Source organism: Schistocerca piceifrons, chromosome 5 (assembly GCF_021461385.2).
Source record: "Schistocerca piceifrons isolate TAMUIC-IGC-003096 chromosome 5, iqSchPice1.1, whole genome shotgun sequence".
NCBI lineage: Eukaryota > Metazoa > Arthropoda > Insecta > Orthoptera > Acrididae > Schistocerca > Schistocerca piceifrons.
The window spans coordinates 158834464-158854747 of NC_060142.1; the positions used below are offsets into that span (position 1 = coordinate 158834464).

The 20284-nt window shown below is 40.9% G+C and overlaps 1 protein-coding gene across 5 annotated transcripts in view; it reads left to right on the forward strand.

Annotated features, from left to right (window-relative positions):
* The window catches only part of LOC124798196 (speckle targeted PIP5K1A-regulated poly(A) polymerase-like), a 178280-nt gene extending 160444 nt beyond the window's left edge, over window positions 1–17836 (forward strand). For 4 of the 5 annotated variants that reach the window (XM_047261496.1, XM_047261495.1, XM_047261497.1 and 1 more), the window contains one exon: window positions 16616–17836. In XM_047261496.1, the coding sequence (XP_047117452.1) occupies window positions 16616–17150 (535 nt within the window). In that variant the 3' untranslated portion in view covers window positions 17151–17836. Of the gene's footprint in view, window positions 1–746; window positions 807–16615 lie in introns of those variants that run through there. The other variant, XM_047261499.1, reaches the window with a different exon arrangement.
* The last annotated feature ends 2448 nt before the right edge of the window (window positions 17837–20284 follow it).

Genomic DNA, 20284 nt, shown 5'->3' on the forward strand with positions numbered 1-20284 from the left:
GACGAACACAGTCACTGTTAGAGAGAGTGGCACTTTGTGGAGTGGAATGAACTACATGAATCTCCATGGGCGAAGTTTCGCGAGCCTGAGTATCCTTGGTTCGACTCCGATTCCGGCGCGAAGCAAAGGGCCTGGAATGGTTTGGAGTTTCCGATCTGAGCTTTTTCTGGCAAACACCCTGAACATGTCCTGTTTTATTACAGTAAAAGCAAAGAGCTTGGCATGACGGGCAATACTCACGCGAATGTTTATTAGCACAATGTGGGCATGATTTGAGCACTGCATTCTCTTGCCGGCGCGGCACACGTGGTGGAGAGCCTGGCAGCAGCGGCGCGGCCGGGCGCGAGGGCTGTTTACTGCTCCGTGCAGCTCGCCCGGCGGACCAATTAACCTGACATACGGCTGGCGAAGTGTCAAATGATTCCTGAGCAAAGTCAAGTGTGTCCTGCCGATCCAGTATGTCCATCACTTGTTGAAGGGAGGGATTGACTAGTTTCAAAATCTGTTCCCGTATATGAACATCAGAAACGTTCTGTGCAATTGCTTCATGTACCCTAGTATCCGAATATGGGAGCCCACATTGACACTCAAAAGCACAATCCCTAGTAAGGCCTTGCAAGGTTGCAACCCACTCCCAATTAGTCTGACCTGCCGTACGTTTTGTACGAAAGAAGGTATACCGTTTCGCAACTACATTGACTGATCGGTTGAAATGTACATCTAATGCAGACAAAATTTCTTTGTAGGACCGAGTTGCTACATCGCGCCGGGGAAATAATTTGACTATCACATGGTAGGTTTGCACACCGGCGGACGACAAAAGAAAAGGCTGCCGCTCGTTACCTTGAATTCAGTAGGCGGCGAGATGGAATCCAAATTGGCGTGACCACTCCGTCCAGCTTTCCAGTGCAGCATCAGAAGATCTGAAGGTCGGTGCAACTGCGTGTTGTGGCTGCATTAGCGGTGGAGCGGCGGCTGCCGCATCGTTTTGCATTGCACGTTGACCCTAGACAAGCTGTCCAAGGGCATCCAGTAATGCCTGCGTCTGTTGATTCTGTAAGCGATAAAATTCAGACAGTACATCTGGAGATTGTGGTGAAGCCATTACACAATGAAATCGGGGCAGTCTCAACGACAGATGCCAGTATAGTTAAGAACACCGATTTTACTACTCATCGCCAATTTTGTGTTAGCAGAAGAGCCAGCACTGTGCTATGAGTGGAGGCCGAACTGCACACGTTTTAGCTCATGCAGGCTGGTGTGAGGAGGGAAGAACTATACTGACATGAGGTCTGGAACATGACAAGGAATGAGAATTCAGAAAGCAGACGTAATTAGTTTGATACTTAACTTTAATGCATTAATGATGATCGTCGCTCTTGACGGTACATGATTCACAATATTATCTGTTCAGAATTCATTCTTGAAGATAGTAATTATAGTAACTGAATATGGCGTCTTGCTAGGTTGTAGCAAATGACGTAGTTGAAGGCATGCTAAACTGTCGTCTCTGCAAATGAGAGCATATGTAGACAGTGAACCATCGCTAGCAGAGTCCGGTGTACAACTGGGGCGAGTGCTAGGGAGTCTCTCTAGACTAGACCTGCCATGTGGCAGCATTCGGTCTGCAATCACTGATAGTGGCGACACACGGGTCCGACGGATACTAACGGACCGCGGCCGATTTAAAGGCTACCACCTAGCAAGTGTGGTGTCTGGCGGTGACACCACTGAAAGATCATTCATTATCCCAATATTTGTGGGTTCCAGTGGTGGATGCTATTTGTTGACCATCTGCATCAACCCATTTCTTCCCTGAAACACAGGGAGCAAAACGGAATGGGGCTGATGTGTGGGGTTCTGGACAGAATGGTAGAGTTTTCTTCATAGATGGCATGCCTGCATGTGTTGCTGGATTTCAGTGCCGAGTGGTTATGTCTGACGGTCTTGGACATCGGTCATCCAAGCAACATGTGTCATGATGGTTCTCAGTATCCTATTTCATCAGCTTCTAAAGATGTGAACCATTGTTCTCTGCCTTGTTGCAGAGTTGCAGGTAAAACAGTTGCAATAGTGCTTCGAGATTGATGATAGATTGTTACATTTAAAGAATAAAGTAAATGACATAATTCTTCTTTCTTGTTGCCTTCACTATGAGGCAGGATACAGCATTCTTAACATTGCTGTGATGAACTTCTGTTAGTGTGACATTACTCCTATTTGATAGAAACAATATGAGGAAATTACTTATTACACAGTTTCTGTAGGTGGAGGAGAGGAGAAAAGTTTGGTAATTGGAAGTTGCTGGATGGGCCCTTCCCTGCACCATCTGTTGCTGGTGGCCATGCAGGAGTTCTACCAGATTATTCTTGCAAATAGGCATAGACCTGTACAAACTATATAAACATGAGGGGCTTCACCCACCAGAGTGTCACTAGTGTACTTCTTCATCTGTGTCTTAAATGAGTGGACAAGACATTCCCTCCTGCCTTCCCTGCCAACTCGTGGTGGAATGGGGTGAACACATATAGCATGTACCACTGTGAGCATGGGAATCATGAAAAGTCTTGAGAGATGAATTGAGGACTGTTGTCCCAGGATAGCACTTTGATGCAGAATATCCACGTGAGGAGCTTGTACTGTTGCCTCTGCCGCATGGAGTGGCAGTTGACAGCTTACAGGAACCAGGAGTAGGTGTTGATGACCACCAACCAATAGGAATGCAAGAAGGAGCCAAAGAAATCAACATGAACACATTTGCATTTTCTGTTGATCAACCCGAACCAACACATGGCAGCAAAGCTCAGATGCCAGTAACTGGCACCTTCAGACACTATGGACTGCTGCACCTCCCGAGTGGCATATTCAACCACTGCCCACTGCCACCATCTGGAGATAACTATGATTTGGCCATTTAACGCCAGAGTGGAGAACACTCTTATTAATTTTAAAAAATTCTATGCAACTTATGACTACACTCCATTCACTGATCTTGTCTTGTTAACTCAGCAGTGACCTAGCACTCACTGTACAGCAACTCTGTGTCGGTTGCAATTGTGTTTCATTTATTAAAGTGACTGTCTGTTTACTGGTGTTCTCTATATTGTGTGTTACAACAAATTGCAAGCTATGCTCGAACACTTGAAATGTGGTAAGGTTTCAGGTGTAAACATTTAGACACAGATTCAGAAGAAGTACATTAACTGCTATCTTTTGCAAAAGCCACCTGAGATTTTTTTGGCTTGTAGTAATTTTCTGCAAAATGCTTGCAACTGCTTCTGGAGTTTGAGCTGAAGTTGAATTAGAAACACTGCCAATACCTTGTCATTATCAACTTCTTAACACTATATTTGCTTGGGAGCAGCCTGATTACCTGCTCAGTTAGAGCAGGCAGGAATTAAGTTATCTATCTTCTGGTCTCTGCTGGACCAATACACATGAGGAGGAGCCAGCATCTTTGTTAGTGAGATGGGCCAATGATCCTGGTGCAGAAGTCAAAGAATATTGTGCTGAAGAGATGCTGCTTGGCCCGGCCACCCAGGGAACAGCATTTTCTGTGGACAAAAAATAACACCATCAATGATAGTAAGTTTGTGTCATAACAAAAAATAATTGCAGATGGGATGCGACACACATGCTAAACGCTGGTCGGGCCACCCTGCAGAACGTATCGGCACACCCAACAAAGGACGGGGTCATCATTGATCGCTTGAAGGATGCGGGAAATGGTAATTGGGACATCCAGTGAGCTTCCTCATTGAGATGAAAACAAAGAACTTGATAAGAACAAGGATTGAGTCCCCTCGGCAAATGTGAAAGAGCATCTGTATTTGAATGTGGAGCTGTGGGACAGAACTGACTTTCATAATTTTACCTGCTCAGGAACAGGGCCCATCATTGCAGTCTAAGTGCTGTCTTGTCCAGCAAGTGTGCTGTGGATCCAAAAAGAGACACTAATAGCTTGTTATCAGTTACCAAATGAGAGTTAGTACCATATAGGATCACAGTAAATTTCTCAATAGTATAGATAATAGGAAGAGCTCCTTCTCTATTACGGCATAATTCTTCTGTGCATCATTAAACCCCTTTGATGCAAAAGCAATGGGCTGTTCTGAACCTTCAGCACAACGTTGGGACAATATGCTCCCCGTGCCGTAATGTGATGCATCCATTGCAGCCAGAAACAGGAGCCCCAGCAGATAGGTGGCCAAACATGGGTTGGAACGCAAACTCTTTTTCATTGTCTTGAATGCACGGCCGCAGGCTGGTGTCCACTCAAATGCCACATATTTATTAAACGATTGATTTAGAGGATAGAAAATTGAAACTGTCTGTGGAAGGAACTTGTGGTAGTGGACGAGTTTGTCCAAGATTGCTTGGAACTCAGTCACACTTGCAGGGTGCAGGAGGGCTGCAATAGTCACTATGTGGCTGTCAGTTGGCTAGATCCCTTTATGGGAGGTATTCTATAGAGGGTTAGTAGAACTGAGACTTTTCCAAATTGGAGTAAAGTCCAAAATCACTCAAGATCCAAAACAACAGACAAAGGTTGCAAAGGTGGCCCTTGAGGGTGGGACTGCTAATACAAAGTCATCAAGGTAATAGATACAATAAGGAACACGCTGTGCTAGTTGTTCCAAGTAGTCGTGAAAAATAGCAGACACGCTTGCAACACCTAAAACCAAGTGGCTATATCAGCAGTAGCCATATGGCATATTCACAACAAGCAGTTGATGTGGTTTGTCATCAGGTGGCAGCTGTTGATATACTTACAACAAGTCAATTTTTTAAAAGTATTGTCCGTCCACCACCTTTTTCATAAGTTTATCCAGATGAAGAATGGGGTATGTAACAACCACAGACTATGAATTCACTATCACCTTGAAGTCACCACAAGGACTGAGTTTACTCGTTGGCTTCTTAGCAGTGACCAGTGGTGTAGCCCATTGACCAGAATAAATGGGTTCTATTACCCACAGGTCAGTCAGTTGGTCTAATTCTTCTTTCGCTTGGCCGTAAAGTGTGGGTGGTACAGCTCGGTACGGTGCTATGTCATAGATATCAGAGAAATGTGTGGTATGTAATCCTTAGCCTTGCCAAAGATGAATATTCCTTGTGCAAAGCATCCAACTCTTGATAGGATACAAGATCAGACACTAAATGGAATGGAATCTGAGACTATAAATCCAAAAGCATGGAAAGCATCCAAACCAAAACGAATTTCTGTAAAGTCACTGTCCATGACCAAACATGTTACTCGTCGGATCACTGCTTTGTATGTCGTTGCAGTAAACTGACCAAGAAGAGGAATCTGATGTTTATTGTGGCTGACAAGACAATTGGAGGTATTCGACAGTAGAGGGGAACCAAGGTGCGGATATGTATTAGAATTCAGTAGTAAGGCAGCTGCACCAATATCCAACTGAAGAAATGTGGGAGTACCATCAATGTGCACATCAATGAATAGTTTGTTAGAAACAGTAGCATGCTTAACAGCATTAACATCCTAGATTTAGGTGTGGGAGGCACAGCAGATGCTGATCAAGTGTTGTACACAGAAGCAGTGTGACTTTTCTTACAATGTATATGGCAGATGGCACAATGTTCAACGATATGAACACTCTGGCTGGTCGTGTTGAGCAAAACTAGTAAGGCAGGAGGGCAGCATCTTTTGGAAAGTTTTCCACCATGTAAGTGTTAATGTGGAGTATGCGGCCGGGCATGCTGTACTGCCGCAACTTCTTCTGGCCGGGCATGCTGTACTGCCGCAACTTCTTCTTCTGAACATGTAAACCTGTTGCTGTCTGAGTTGACAGCAACTATGTCGGCCCAATGGAACTGGCTGCCAGTGGTTCAAGAAACATCAAATCCTTTTGGTATTTTGAGTATTACTTCTAAGGAGAAATCTTTGAACTGCAGTGCACTTTTCAGTAGACCTCTTTATGTGGGTGGACCTAACAATAGTATCCCAAACCATGGAGTCCACACAAGATTGAGTAGTAACAAAATGACACTTGCAGCTTAACCCTTGCTATTCTTCTGCTCAAGTGCAGTATGACTGATGAGGTCGCTTCCTGCATTGGATAACTCCACACTCTTGAAAATGACATGGGTATGTTTGTGGTATGAAGTCAGTAAATGACAAATCATAGAATGATAAACACCTGATCCTGTTGGCAGCTAACTTCCCTAACAAGTTGTACATTTGGGGAGAGATTGATGATAGAAAAAGAGTTTTAATGGAAGCAGTGCCCATTACTGTGAAGGCTGCAAAATGTTGCTGTAGGTATTTTTCATACAATTCACAGTCCTCAGCAGCCTCGTCGTAGGTGGGGAAAGGCAGCGGGTAGGTTGGCAAATTTTGAGGCTGCATCACTAGATTAATTCTCTCCAACATAGCCACATGCCCTTGCTGTTGAAGGAAACTCAGGAGGACAACCCCCAAGAGCACACCTGTTGACATCGCAGTTTTGATGATATATGCATGAAAATCAAACCTGACTTATCATCAGTTGTGTTGTAGCATGCAAGACAAAGAACACCAGTAAATAGACAATCATTTTAATACATAAAGCACAATTCCATCCGATACAGTGTCCCTGTACAGTGCTAGGTTGGTGCAGAATGAACAAGCCAAGGTCCTTGAGCAGAGTGTAGTTATCAGTTGTATAAAACTTAACAAAATAAGGACGAATGCTCATAGCATCGCGATAAATTGCCAAATCATAGTTGTCTCTGCATGATTGTGCTGTGCAAGGGCTGCATGTGGCACCTAGGAGGTGTGGCTGTCCATAATATCTGAAGGTGTCACTTCAAGGTGGCTGAGCTTACTGCCAAGTGCTGGTGTGGGCAGATCAGAAGACAAGTTGCTGGCCAGCATCTCACATCCTGTTGACACCTGACAGATGGTGAGGAGCAATTGGTGTGGTAACTGTGGGTCGCCACACAGTTGATAAAGAAAAGAGTGCAAGTGATTGCTTTAATATGTATATTGATTAATACGACTTTTATTATTGTTGTTATTGTGATGTACAACTGTGCACAGTGCACATTGTCACATCAACTGTCAAAGGGTGTTTGATTATACATAAGGGAGGATCTGAAGCCTTAATCCTTCCAGCTAATGTAAATGCAGAAATAAATAATAATCTGTGTTCCTAAAAATGTGACACTTTTTTACATATTACTAGCTAGATCTTGTATTGTATTTTTCATCCTGAATTACTCAATCAGACCAATTCACTATGTAGCTCTTAATTCTTTTTATTAATCCAATGCACAGTTGTGTCACACACCCTTCCCTTTATGTTTTTTTTTTTTTTTTAATCTAATTCGTGGGGTATCAAGAATTTGGCTTGAGAGACATATCCTGGCACGAGTGTTACAGTAGTCTACCTCACTGCACACGTCTACAGCATGGTCTCTGAGCACAAGAAAGAGGAAAGTGTGAAAACACCACATTTAAATGGCAGTGCAGTTGCACTACATATGGCTTGGTCTTATATTTCACATTTCTTAACAACATATGTTACAAATGAAACAAATTATCAGTATTAGTAAATTATATTTCGTGCACTGAAGACATGATATAGTTTTCATCTGGTGTGAACTGTCAGCACACGTACAGGTGCTGACTGTTTCGCAGATTTTCGCACTGAGGTTGACATGTAATTGTAACTTATTTAGTTTCATAAAAAAAAGCCTTTCATGCACATATGATGATTGAAATATTGTAGCACTCTTGCAACCTCATCATGGATATGTGGAAACTCTACAAGTAGACACCCTGGATAATTTTAATGTAAAAGAATTTGTCTTTAAAATTGTAATTACCTTGTAGACCAATCAGTTACATCTTCTCGTTCACAGGGATGCTTTCATCTTAAATGGTCTTGAAAACAGATGTAAGATTGGCAGAACACTCAAAACATTTAGGAATTTTTTCAAGACCATAATGAATTCTTCAAACCTCACATTTTCTTTAATGCCAGTGAGCTTAGGGAACTGGACAGTGTGTGTTAGGAAGTGTCCCATCTGCAATGCGATTTTCTTTTTAAATGCATACCCATCAAATCAGAAAGAAGTTGTTTCTCACCTTGTGATGTCTCACAATGGGCAATGTACAATGAAGTTCACTTAAAATACAAGGTCGACCAATTCATTCCTGATGCTCTCATTTTCATTCCTCCACTCTTTTGTCCTTCATAAGTTCAATCATAAGTTCAACAATAGTGAGTATTAAATTGAAAAATCATTCCAGTCATGTCCCTTGACTTATCGATGTACTTCACAATAATATATACACTGAGGTGACTAAAGTCATGGAATAGTGGTATGCACATATACAGATGGCAGCAATCTCGTGTCACAAGGTATAAAAGCGCAATGTGTTGTCAGAGTTGTCATTTTTACTCAGGTGCAAAAGGTTTCTGATGTGATTCTAGTCACACGATGGGAATTAACAGACTTTGGACACAAAATGGTAGGTAGTGCATGATGCATTGGAATTCCATTTTGGAAATCATTACAGGATTCAATATTCTGAGGTCCACAATGTTTAGAATGTGCTGAGAATACCAAATTTCAGACATTATCTCTCACAACGGATGATGCTGCGGGCGACAGCCTTCACTTAACAACTGAGAGCAGCAGTGTTTGCATCGAGTTATCAGTGCTAACAGACACCCAACACAGCGTGGTATAACCACAAAAGTGAATGTGGGACATACAACAAATTTGGTGGCAATGAGCTGTGGCAGCAGATGTCCAACACAAGTGCCTTTGTTAGCAGCACGACATTGCTTGTGACATCTATCCTGGGCTTGTGACCAGACATTTAGAAAAACAGGGCCCGTTGAGATAAATCACAATTTCAGTTGATAAGAGCTGATGGTAGGATTTAAGTGTGTTGCCGATCCCTCAAAGCCAAGAACCGAGGTTGTAAACAAGGCACTATACAAGCTTGTGGTGGCTCCATAATGGCGTGGGCTGTTTTTGCATGGAGTGGACTGTGTCTGCATGGAGTGGACTGTGTCTGCTAGGAGTGGACTGTGTCTGCATGGAGTGAACTGGATCCTCTGGTCGAACTGAACAGATCATTGACTGGAAATCGTTATGTTCGGCTACTTGGTGACAAGTTTTTGCTGTTCATGGACTCCATGTTCCCAAACAACGATGTCATCCCACCGGGCCACAGGTGTTCGCGATTGGTTTGAGGAACGTTCTGGACAGCTGGAGGAAGTGAATGATTTGGCCACACAGATTTCCTGACGTGCATCCCGTCGAACATTTATAGAACGTAATCAAGAGGTCAGTTTGTGAACAAAATCCTGCACTAACTACAATTTCGCAGTTACAGATGGCTATAGAGGCAGTATGCCTCAATATTTCTGCAGGGAACTTCAAACTACTTGTTGAGTGCATGCCATGTCGAGTTGCCACATTACTCGAGGCAAAAGGAGGTCTGACACGATTTTAAGAGGTAGCCCATGATTTTTGTCACCTCAGTGTAAGATTTCCATACTATTGATTCAGTTCCATCGAAAACTGTTGCAATTGACAGCAGAATAAAGCATGTGACTTCAGAAATTTCACTGTTCTTAGCATCAATTTCTTCAGGTGCTGCATTCTTGCAAATTTACACTACTGACCATTAAAATTGCTACACCACAAAGATGATGTGCTACAGACGCGAAATTTAACCATCAGGAAGAAGATGCTGTGATATGCAAGTGATTAGTTTTTCAGAGCATTCACACAAGGTTGGTGCTGGTGGTGACATGAGGAAAGTTTCCAACCGATTTCTCATAACAAACAGCGGTTGACCAGCGTTGTGTGGTGAAACGTTGTTGTGATGCCTCACGTAAGGAGGAGAAATGCGTACCATCATGTTTCCAACTTTGATAAAGGTCGGATTGTAGCCTATTGCGATTGCAGTTTATCGTATCGCGACATTGCTGCTCGCGTTGGTCAAGATCCAATGACAGAATATGGAATCGGTGGGTTCAGGAGGGTAATACGGAACACCGTGCTGGATCCCAATGGCCTCTTATCACTAGCAGTCGAGATGACAGGCATCTTATCCGCATGGCTGTAACGGCTCGTGTAGCCATGTCTCGATCCCTGAGTCAACAGATGGGGACGTTTGCGAGACAACAACCATCTGCACAAACAGTTCGACGACGTTTGCAACAGCATTGACTATCAGCTCGGAGACCATGGCTGCGGTTACCCTTGACGCTGCATCACTGACAGGAGCGCCTGCAATGGTGTACTCAACGACGAACCTGGGTGCACGAATCGCAACACGTCATTTTTTCGCATGAATCCAGTTCTGTTTACAGCATCATGATGGTCGCATCCGTGTTTGGCAACATTGTGGTGAACGCACATTGGAAGCATGTATTCGTCATCGCCATACTGGCGTATGATCCGGCGTGATGGTGTGGGGTGCCATTGGTTACACGTCTCGGTCACCTCTTGTTCGCATTGACGGCACTTTGAACAGTGGACGCTACATTTCAGATGTGTTACGACCTGTGGCTCTACCGTTCATTCGATCCCTGCGAAACCTTACATTTCAGCAGGATAATGCACGACTGCATGTTGCAGTTCCTGTATGGGCCTTTGTAGATACAGAAAATGTTCGACTGCTACCCTGGCCAGCACATTCTCCAGATCTCTCACCAATTGAAAATGTCTGGTCAATGGTGGCCGAGCAACTGTCTCGTCCCAATACGCCAGTCACTACTCATGATGAACTGTGGTGTCGTGTTGAAGTTGCATGGGCAGCTGTACTTGTACACGCAATCCAAGCTCTGTTTGACTCAATGCCCAGGCGTATCAAGGCCGTTATTACGGCCAGAAGTGGTTGTTCTGGGTACTGGTTTCTCAGGATCTAAGCACCCAAGTTGCGTGAAAATGTAATCACATTTCAGTTCTAGTATAATATATTTGTCCAATGATACCCGTTTATCATTTGCAGTTCTTCTTGGTGTAGCAATTTTAATGGCCAGTAGTGTAGAACAATGTGCTTCTTGATATATGGACCAATGAATCCCATCTGTTAAATTTTTTGCTCTTTCATTGTATCTTTTAATTCTACCTTTGTGGTATTGCTATGTCATTACATAGCAAATGTACATTACACATTGCTTATGCGACTGCCTAATATATATTGAGAATTCTCAACCATCTGTTGTGTCATTCCCATTCATTTTTACAGATTTGTGGTGATAGCTTGCTACACGGCCCCTTTTTGTGTAAACAGCCACTGGACATGTGAACATCCTTCATGCCACAAATAAATATTGAAGGATAAACAGCATTGATATCACAACTCTGTTGAACTGAAGAGTTTTGCCGACCAAAAAATGCCACACCAAAGTGCTAAACTGTACCGGGTACTTTCAAGAAGGACCGAGCAAAGCCGAGACAAGCTGAGCCTTGGCTCGCACACGGTCCACACATCCGGCCGGCGTGAAATTTGGTACACTGTGGCCAGCCCTGACCTAATTGGTGCTAGGCACTGAATATTGTCAACTCTATTGAAGACATAAGTTGACAGGAAGTAGTGAAGCACACACAAATGTCTGAGGACAGTAACTTTTACAATTAAGAGAGTGGATGGAACACCATCAGACCTGGTAGTCTGTTGCTGACCATTGAACTAAGAAAGAGCATAATGTAGCGTGACTTTGAACTTCGCCGCCGCGCTGCACTCGTTCCCTCAGACATGAATTGTGCTGTCGCAGCAGTATGAGCGCTCGATGGCAGAGAAAATACTAAAATTGTAACTCTCTCTCTCTCTCTCTCTCTCTCTCCCTCTCCCTCTCCCTCTCTTCTTCTTCTTCTTCTTTTTTTTTTTTTTTCTTTCTATCCGTTTCGTTTTGTCTCTTGAGAGCCAAAGGTTAAGGCAGACGTGATCTGATGAAGACGTTAAAAAAACTTATTAGCTAGTCTTGATCTGATTTTAATGTGTAGACATATTGTGGAAGTTGTTAAGAAATTCAGGGGATGGAAGTAGCAAAGTAAATTAAATTGCATACAGTTTCAAGATGATTGTAATTGGTATAAATTAGTGATTCCTGGACGATTGCAAGATTTCGGAGCAGACTTTTCACGCAGAACTGAAGGAGATTTTTGAAGATCTGGACGCCGCACGAAAGAAGACCTGTTAACCTGGTAAAGAATGAACTCTAAGCTACGCCATTTCCCCCTGTCAGTTACATTTTGTTATTCTCTGTTCTTTTTCAAAAATTTTTGTAGTGGAAATTGGTTTAACTTTTGCTCAAAAACGCCACAAGGACCCCCCCCCCAACAATAGCTTTTCCGAATAACGAAGTCCGATAGCTTTTCTGTAATACAAAGTCTGATTTGCATTTCATTCTTTCCTTTTTTCACGGTCATTTACGATTTTAAAACCCCCTTTTTTATTCACCATTTTTTCCCACCATGGTCAACCTTTTCTTTTCTTTTCTTCTCTTTCTCCTTTCTTTTTTTATTAACCACCACAGTAAGTACTCAGTTTTAATGGTGAATAGCGTTCAACATGGAACCTGGGAGTTGGTATGAGAGCTAAAAGCCATAATAACTGCCATAAAAATACTAGGGATGAGAGAAAATCTTGATTTTGGGTATTTGGGTCAATAAGCTCACCTTCACCCTTATGTATTAAAATATATGTTGGCAAAATACTGGGATTTTCTGATTTCAAATCCATAATTTGAAGAAGGATACGGCTATCATACATTGTTGTTACTATTGTGTGCCATTCCCTGTCAGAATTGCTTTAAAATATCTGGTTGGTGCATTAGTTTGTAGTTTTTTCCATAAGTATAATAAATACATCAGATAAAGAGAGTCTTCAGCGACCAGTAATATATTCTCCTTCACTATTTACACCAATCTGTCAGTGCTGGGCTAACTTTCCAATTCCAGGACTGTAGAAGTCGTGGTTTTGAGACAGAGAACTCGTCGAGGCATGTTCGTAATGCGTTTTCATCTGGAAAGTAAGTTCCTTGAAGGTTGTTTGATAGAGCATGTAAAAGGAGAAAATCTGAAGGAGCAAGATTAGGTGATTTAGGTGGGTACAGAATCACTTCCCAACTCAACTCCTTTATAGTGTTTCTTGTCAGTCTAGCAGAATGCAGTCGGGTGTTATTATCGAATAGCATCACTTCACCTAATTGTTGTCCTTGGATTGTTTCTGTAAGGCTTCTGAGTTGCTGACAGTAAATGTCAGCAGTGATGGTTACACCTCAGGGAAGCAGTTTGTAGTACACTGCATCGTCACTGTTCCATCACATGCATAGCATCATTATCTTCTGTGGATGCGTGCAGGTCTCTCTACAGGGAGACAGTACTCTGTTTGGGCTCAACCATTCCTTTATTTTCCTTCTGTTAGCATAAAGACACAATTTCTTGCATCAATAATGTTTCAGGGTAGGGTTGATGGTGTTCACAAGCCAGTTGACTAGCAAGTAGAGATGCACATATGGCGACCCGCTGATTTATATGGCTTTGGCATAGAGCGTGTGGTACCCACACACCCGATTTTTGAACCTTCCCCATTGTGTTTGATGGTGGAATGGTCACAGTTCACCACATTTGTCAGTTCTTGAGTTCACTGACATGAATCATTGTGGATTAATGCATTTGAGGTGCGGTATCACTGCACTTTCAAATATGCACATCGCCAATTACGCTGCCGCGCTTCCTACAGCTGCTGCTGTGGTGCGGGTGTGGTGCCATGAACAAATACGCCACTGCCAATGAGGTGCAAGCGTCCCCTCTGTGAAGCTCCAGCGGTGGGTATATTTAAGCGTGAACATTCGTGCACATTTGGTTTGTTTGCCAGTTGAATAACATTTACAGATTTTTATAATGACCAGGGATTTTCTGAATAGACATTGTATTGAAGAGAGACAGTTTTATAAATCTTTTGTGTCTGTATGTGTTTCAGCATTCAAAAGCTACTGTTCGTAACTGATGCTGCAAATACAGCAACAAAGTTATGTATTTTTTTAATTATGTGTTATTAGATGTAGAATAAATTAATATCTGAATTCTTTATTCATGAGTGGTATCTGTTCCTCACTTCTGTATCTGCTAAAGAACCACACTGCATGCGAAGGAAGACATAACATAAACGGTCTTCATTAAACCCTGAAGATCTTCCTGAGAGTGGAGAGTCACTAATGTCAAAAAGATCCTCCTTAAAGCAAGAAAGTTATTTTCTTGCTGTGCTCTACCCAATACCATTGTCCTCATATATGGCTCAAATGGTTCTGGCTGCTTCCGCCACTGTTGTTGTCAACCCTCTACTGAACTCAAACATAAGAATATGTCAGAAATGTTCTGATTTTTCCACTTGCACTTCATTTTATAGCAATCCACCGCTCCACTCATTATCTCCAGATGACAAAATGGCAATATGTAAACTCAAATAGTTATGGTGAACTACAAATAAAAACTGACAGTTGATAAATAAGTGCATAGCAACTGGAATACCAACATGCAAAACAAAAACCCTATGAACGTAAGCCCCAACCTAACAAAAATGACACTGATTCATAGGTTAATTTTGATTCAGTAGTCATTTTAATAACTGTTCTGCATGGGATCACCAAGATGGAAAAAGGGGACATTCATCCAGTGAATAGATTTGTGGTGATGATGATGATGATGGATTTCAGCAGTATGGACATCAGCACCATTGCTGGGATTTGATAAACAGTTATTATGGTTTGAACCGTATCTGTTCTCACAAGGAAAATACCAAAACGATTTCCTAGGAGAAGTGTTATGTGGTAAAAATCAAAATTGGATGCGATTTGTGATGGCTCATCACCATCAGACAACAGTTAGATATTGGTGCAAATAAATGTGAACATTGATGAACATCCATTTTCGATACGGATTTCTCAGGGCACCCAGCAGGTGTTACTGAAGAAACAACTGAAAATGTCCACAACATGATGCTGGATGATTGTCAAACAGAAGTACACAAAATCGTGGAGGCCATTGTGTGTCAGCAGGAATAACAGTATTGTGCATGATAATTTGGCAATGAAAAAAATTGACGGCCCAACTTGTACCCACAATAGTTGATGAAGGATAACAGATGAGTGTAACACTCAAATTTCAAAGTGGTATTCAACATAATTTAAGTGACACCAGGAGAATATTCTGTTTTGACCAGAGGGGGGGGGGGGGGGGGGGGGGAACCATGAAACCAAGCAACAATAAAAACAAGAATTGCTTCCAGTGAATCATCTCCAAAGAAGGCAATCTCAGTCCCATTGGCCAGAAAAATTATGGTGTTATGGTGACAGTTTTTTGAGATGTGATCAGTGTCACACATGTAGACTCTTTAGAGAAAGAAGAAACTGATAACTGGACAATACTGAAGTGAGATATTGGGCTGCGACAAGTAATTGAAAAAAACATGACCCCATTTGGCAAACACAAACTGCTATTTCACAGTGACAGTGTTCAACCACATTTATCTGGAACTGTGAACACAAAGCTGCTTGTATTGCTACCACTCTACCCTATATTCACTCGATGTGGCTTACTTCTGGGATTCGTGCTCTCAGAGGCTGTCATCATCATAATCCCACCCTTTTTTCTCATTTTCTTTTCTTTGAGTGTTTAAAAAATAATAGCGGTAGGGATATGACATGGAATAATCAGCTAATCTCAGTCATGGGTAAGGCAGGTGGTAGACTTAAGTTTTTTGGTAGGATATGGGGAAAATTTTATCAGCCTGTGAAGGAGATTGCTTACAAATCACACGTGCAACCCATTCTGAAATACTGCTCAAGTGTGTGAGACACGTATCGAAAAGGACTAACAAAGGATATTGAGCGTATACAGAGCAGGTCAGCACGAATGTTCACAGGTTTGTTTGACCCATGGGAGAGTGTCACAGAGATGCTGAAGAAACTGAACTGGCAGACTCTTGGAGATAGATGTAAACTTTCATGAAAAGCCAACTTACGAAGTTTCATCCAGCTTTAAGTGATGACACGGAATATACTACAACCACCTACATGTCGCTCACATAAGAATCGTGAGGACAAGATTAGATCAATTACAGCATACACAGAGGCATTTAAACAATCATTCTCCTCATGCTCTGCATGTGACTGACTGGAACGGGAAGAAAGCCTAATAACTGGTATGATGGGAGGTACCATCTGCCATGCACTTGACAGATGTTCGTGTATAGGTGTAGATGTAAATAGTGATCTTGGTAAAACTGTATCTCTGTAAAATGAGAATATGTTGGAAGATAAATAATTTGTTTGTGTAAAAACTTACATCTTTATTCCTAAAATGTGTACTTATTGAACTGCCTTCATAAATATATAATGTAATTTTTATGTGTAATTATACTTCATGTTTCATATAGTCAGTAATGGATCACAGTTATAGCCTGCATTATACATAGGTGTTTCATCTCTGACTAATTCACTAGTGATTTGGGAAGTTGATAAAAGAGTTAAGAGATAAATAATTTGTTAGCTAAAATTTTAAAATTGCAATATCAAAAAAGTCATAATAAACTATTTGTAGGGTTTACTATCACACTTTCTGATAATGTGTGCAGGTTGCAAGTTGAACCTCAAGATGTTCCAGCTGAACAGAATTTCTGGGAACCTCGAGCAAAAGTACCTAGACTGTCAGAGGAGAGCAATTCCAGCAAGTGGAATTCAAGTAAAACCACCTCAGAAGAGGGTGTGACAAAAAAGTGGTTTTGCAGGGGATGTCCCGTTGTATGCTCTTGGCAGCACCGGAAGAAGGTTGCTGTTGAACTTGAGCTGGCTCCATCCATCCACCCAATGGAGCGTGAAGTCCTAATTTCAAAGTACTTGGAGCAATCATTCCGGAGTGAGGAAGTTTCATTCTACCTTACTGTAAAAGTAGATGAAGATAAGGAGATGGTTCGCTGTCTGTTCGAGAACCTCGATAGGAAAACAGAACCGTTTTCAACTGTGGCACACGCACTTGTTACTTTATTACCATTATGGATAAATAATGCTTTCGAGGTAGGTTTTTCACTGCGATGTGTTACAGGCGTTTATATTCCAGGGGACATGCAAATAGGTGCAAGTAGAAATTTGAACCCATCTGGATGTTGGTGAAATGAAGTGTTGTCAGTTACCTAGAACTCATCATCTTGTAATCTAGAATACTAAGAGTGTTTCTCTAGTTCATAAAGTTTAATTGTGAGAAACTAGTGTGTGGACTAGAAGAGTGTAGTGAACTGGTAATATCTGGAAGTTCTAGAAATAAGTAATATTCCATTTTTTCCTTGTTTAAGTGTATCAAAAATACAGATGTGAGGCATTATGATGCCAGAGACTCTTTGTTGTGTAACTTCTCTTGATTTTACATTGGCAACACGTAATTCTTTTATGTAGCATGTTCAGTTATCTCTGTATCTATGTTGTTGTGCTGGTAGATTTTTTTGCAGAAATACACAGGTGTATTTACTGGAGCAGTTTATGTAAACTAAATCTGAAGAAATTATTTTTGTTTATTTATAGGTGGTAAGTTTGTTTAAATATTCCATATATTACTGCGAAAGCTCTGTCACACCAGCAAATACTTTTTGAATTGCTTATTTATCCATTTTTGTATTGTTCTTGAGTCATCAGGTATATTAGTTACTTTCACCAATCGTAGTATCTCCAGAGAGTTACAGTTACCTGTGGTTTCATGTTTCTTCCTCCATACAGTAGCTTTTTTACAATCATAGAGAGTAGATATTTTGTATATATTTGATTCATGTCAAGTAATAATAAAGACTCTGAAATTAGTGAACTAATTTTGTGTGTGCATAGCTTATCAGAAATTCCAAGAATTTAGTGATGATTGTAAAATTCAAATTATATTACGTAACGTGGAACAATTCAGATATTTTGTGTTGTGTACATGTCACAGTCTAGTGACACATACCTGGCTGTTCCCGCTACACACACACACACACACACACACACACACACACACACACACACACACACACACACACATATGAAATCATGGATCTTGTCGAATAGCCATACCTTTGGTTCAGTCACATTGATAACGTATCTGTGAAGAGGGTTCCGTAGAAATAGCTCTTTTCTAGTAGTTGCAAAAGCAACAATATGAATGATTGGCTGATCTGGCTTTGTAACATCAGCCATCATGGCTTGCTATGTTGATACAGTGTGCAGCTGAAAACAAAGCAAAAATATGATTATATTTCCCTAGAAAATGTAGGGCTATTGTAAGACTGACTAGATTATCAGTTGGGTGATGATGGCATCCCCTTGCATATAATCTGAAGGTAAACTAGTTTCCCATTCTGAACTTGAGAGAATACCATCACAAAAAAATGTGATTCCCTTGGTCAGATTGTGAATTATTAAGATACCTTATCCAGGAAGGTAAGGTAGAAAATTTGAAAAGAAAAAATGGGAAGGATGAACTGAGAAATAGTAGGTATTGGTGAAATGCCGTGGCAGGAATAACAGAAATACTGGTCAGGTGAGTACAGGATGATCAATGTGAAGTAAAGTGGGGATAATGCAGGAGTAGGTGTAATAATGAATAAGAAAATAAGAATGTAGGTGAATTACTAGGAACAGTGTGGTGAACACATTATCATTGTCAAGATATAGAGAAAGCCAAGACTCAACAAAGTAATACTCATACGTGTGCCTACTACCTCTGCAGATGATGAAGGTATTGAAAAAAATATGTATGATGAGATAAAAGAAATTTTTCATCATCTTGTTGTGCAGTTCTTGTTGTGTCCGTGCTTGCTAAGAAAATGGGATGACAAGTTCCACCTTAAGCAAGACACCTTTTTTGTTTCGTTTCACCCATACATGTTCAGCACTTTTGTGCCATAGTCAGTGGGTTCAATTTTTATTTTTAACTGCAAGATTGTTGTTATATATTAACATTTGTGTTGTTCACAACATTATGTAGAAGTTGCATTTATAATTTAATTGGCGAAAAGTGGGTAGAAGCATTAGTTAACATACCTTACATGATGTTAATGTCCATTTATTTTGGTAGCTATTCTGCTACACAATATACAACTTGTCATCTGCAAACAGCGAAACGTAATTTATTTTTCTGTTTGTTATGCATTTACGAACAGAAATAAGACTATCGCATTTTCTGTCTGTAACTTACAGTTTTGAAGTTGTGGTGCATTCTCCTGTGTTGTTGGTGAAGTAAATAGGCTTACTTCTTAGCCTATGGTCGTGTGGCAATGCACTTTTTTTGATTACTCAAAACATAGGCGGATTTTTCGCTGCCATTACATGTTGTTGTGGCTTCTTCTTCTTCCCATCATGAGTAGTTTTGGTGTGTGGTGTGGGTGTTATTTGTATAGTTCTTTTATTGTGGTGAAGAGAGTTTTGTTGCACAGTGATGTGTATTCATTGAGTACTTTCTTTCCTTGGGCTATTGATTTTTGGATGTGGTAGTTTTCTTGTATAGTTAATTTTTGGTATAGGCTGCTGCTAGTTTTTAGAATGTGAAGGTCCGTTTCAATGTTTGTTGGGTGATGATTGTGTTCCAGAAAACAGACTCTGAATATTGAACTATACAGAATGCATATAGAACTAGCAAATCACATAACATATCCACCATTTTTTGATGAACTAATGTACAGGGTTAGAACATACACAGGTACCATAATAGGCAGGAAATGGACAATCCAACAAAAGAAACTCACCAAAATGATAAATCACACAAACACCCACCAATCTCACCACCAATACAAAAGACACACCTTTCACAAAAGAGTGATTAATCTAACAGACATAAAATTATCTGAACAAGAAAGCAGCCTACTTGAAAAGGGTCCAAAAATAACATTAACACAATGGTGTCACACAGGACAGTAGAAAATATTATAACAGAAACTGAAAACATCATAAAGCAACAAGAAAAACTAAACACACCTTAATTCAATGCAAACCTAACAAGAGAACTAGTTGCTGAGGAAATAAGAAACATAATCAAAGAGAACAAAACCACCATAAAAGAAAACACTAGGACTCCTACAGAAAACTACAGAACAAATTAACACAAGAAAATGTCATCATCACAAAATCTGACAAAGGTAATTCAATAGTAGTCATAACCAAACAGGAATACATTCACAAAACATTAGAATTCATCCAAAGCAACAACATCACAGAATTAAAAAGTGACCCAACAAACCGATACCAAAGTAAGTTACAGAAAACCCTGAGAAACATAGAAACAATTT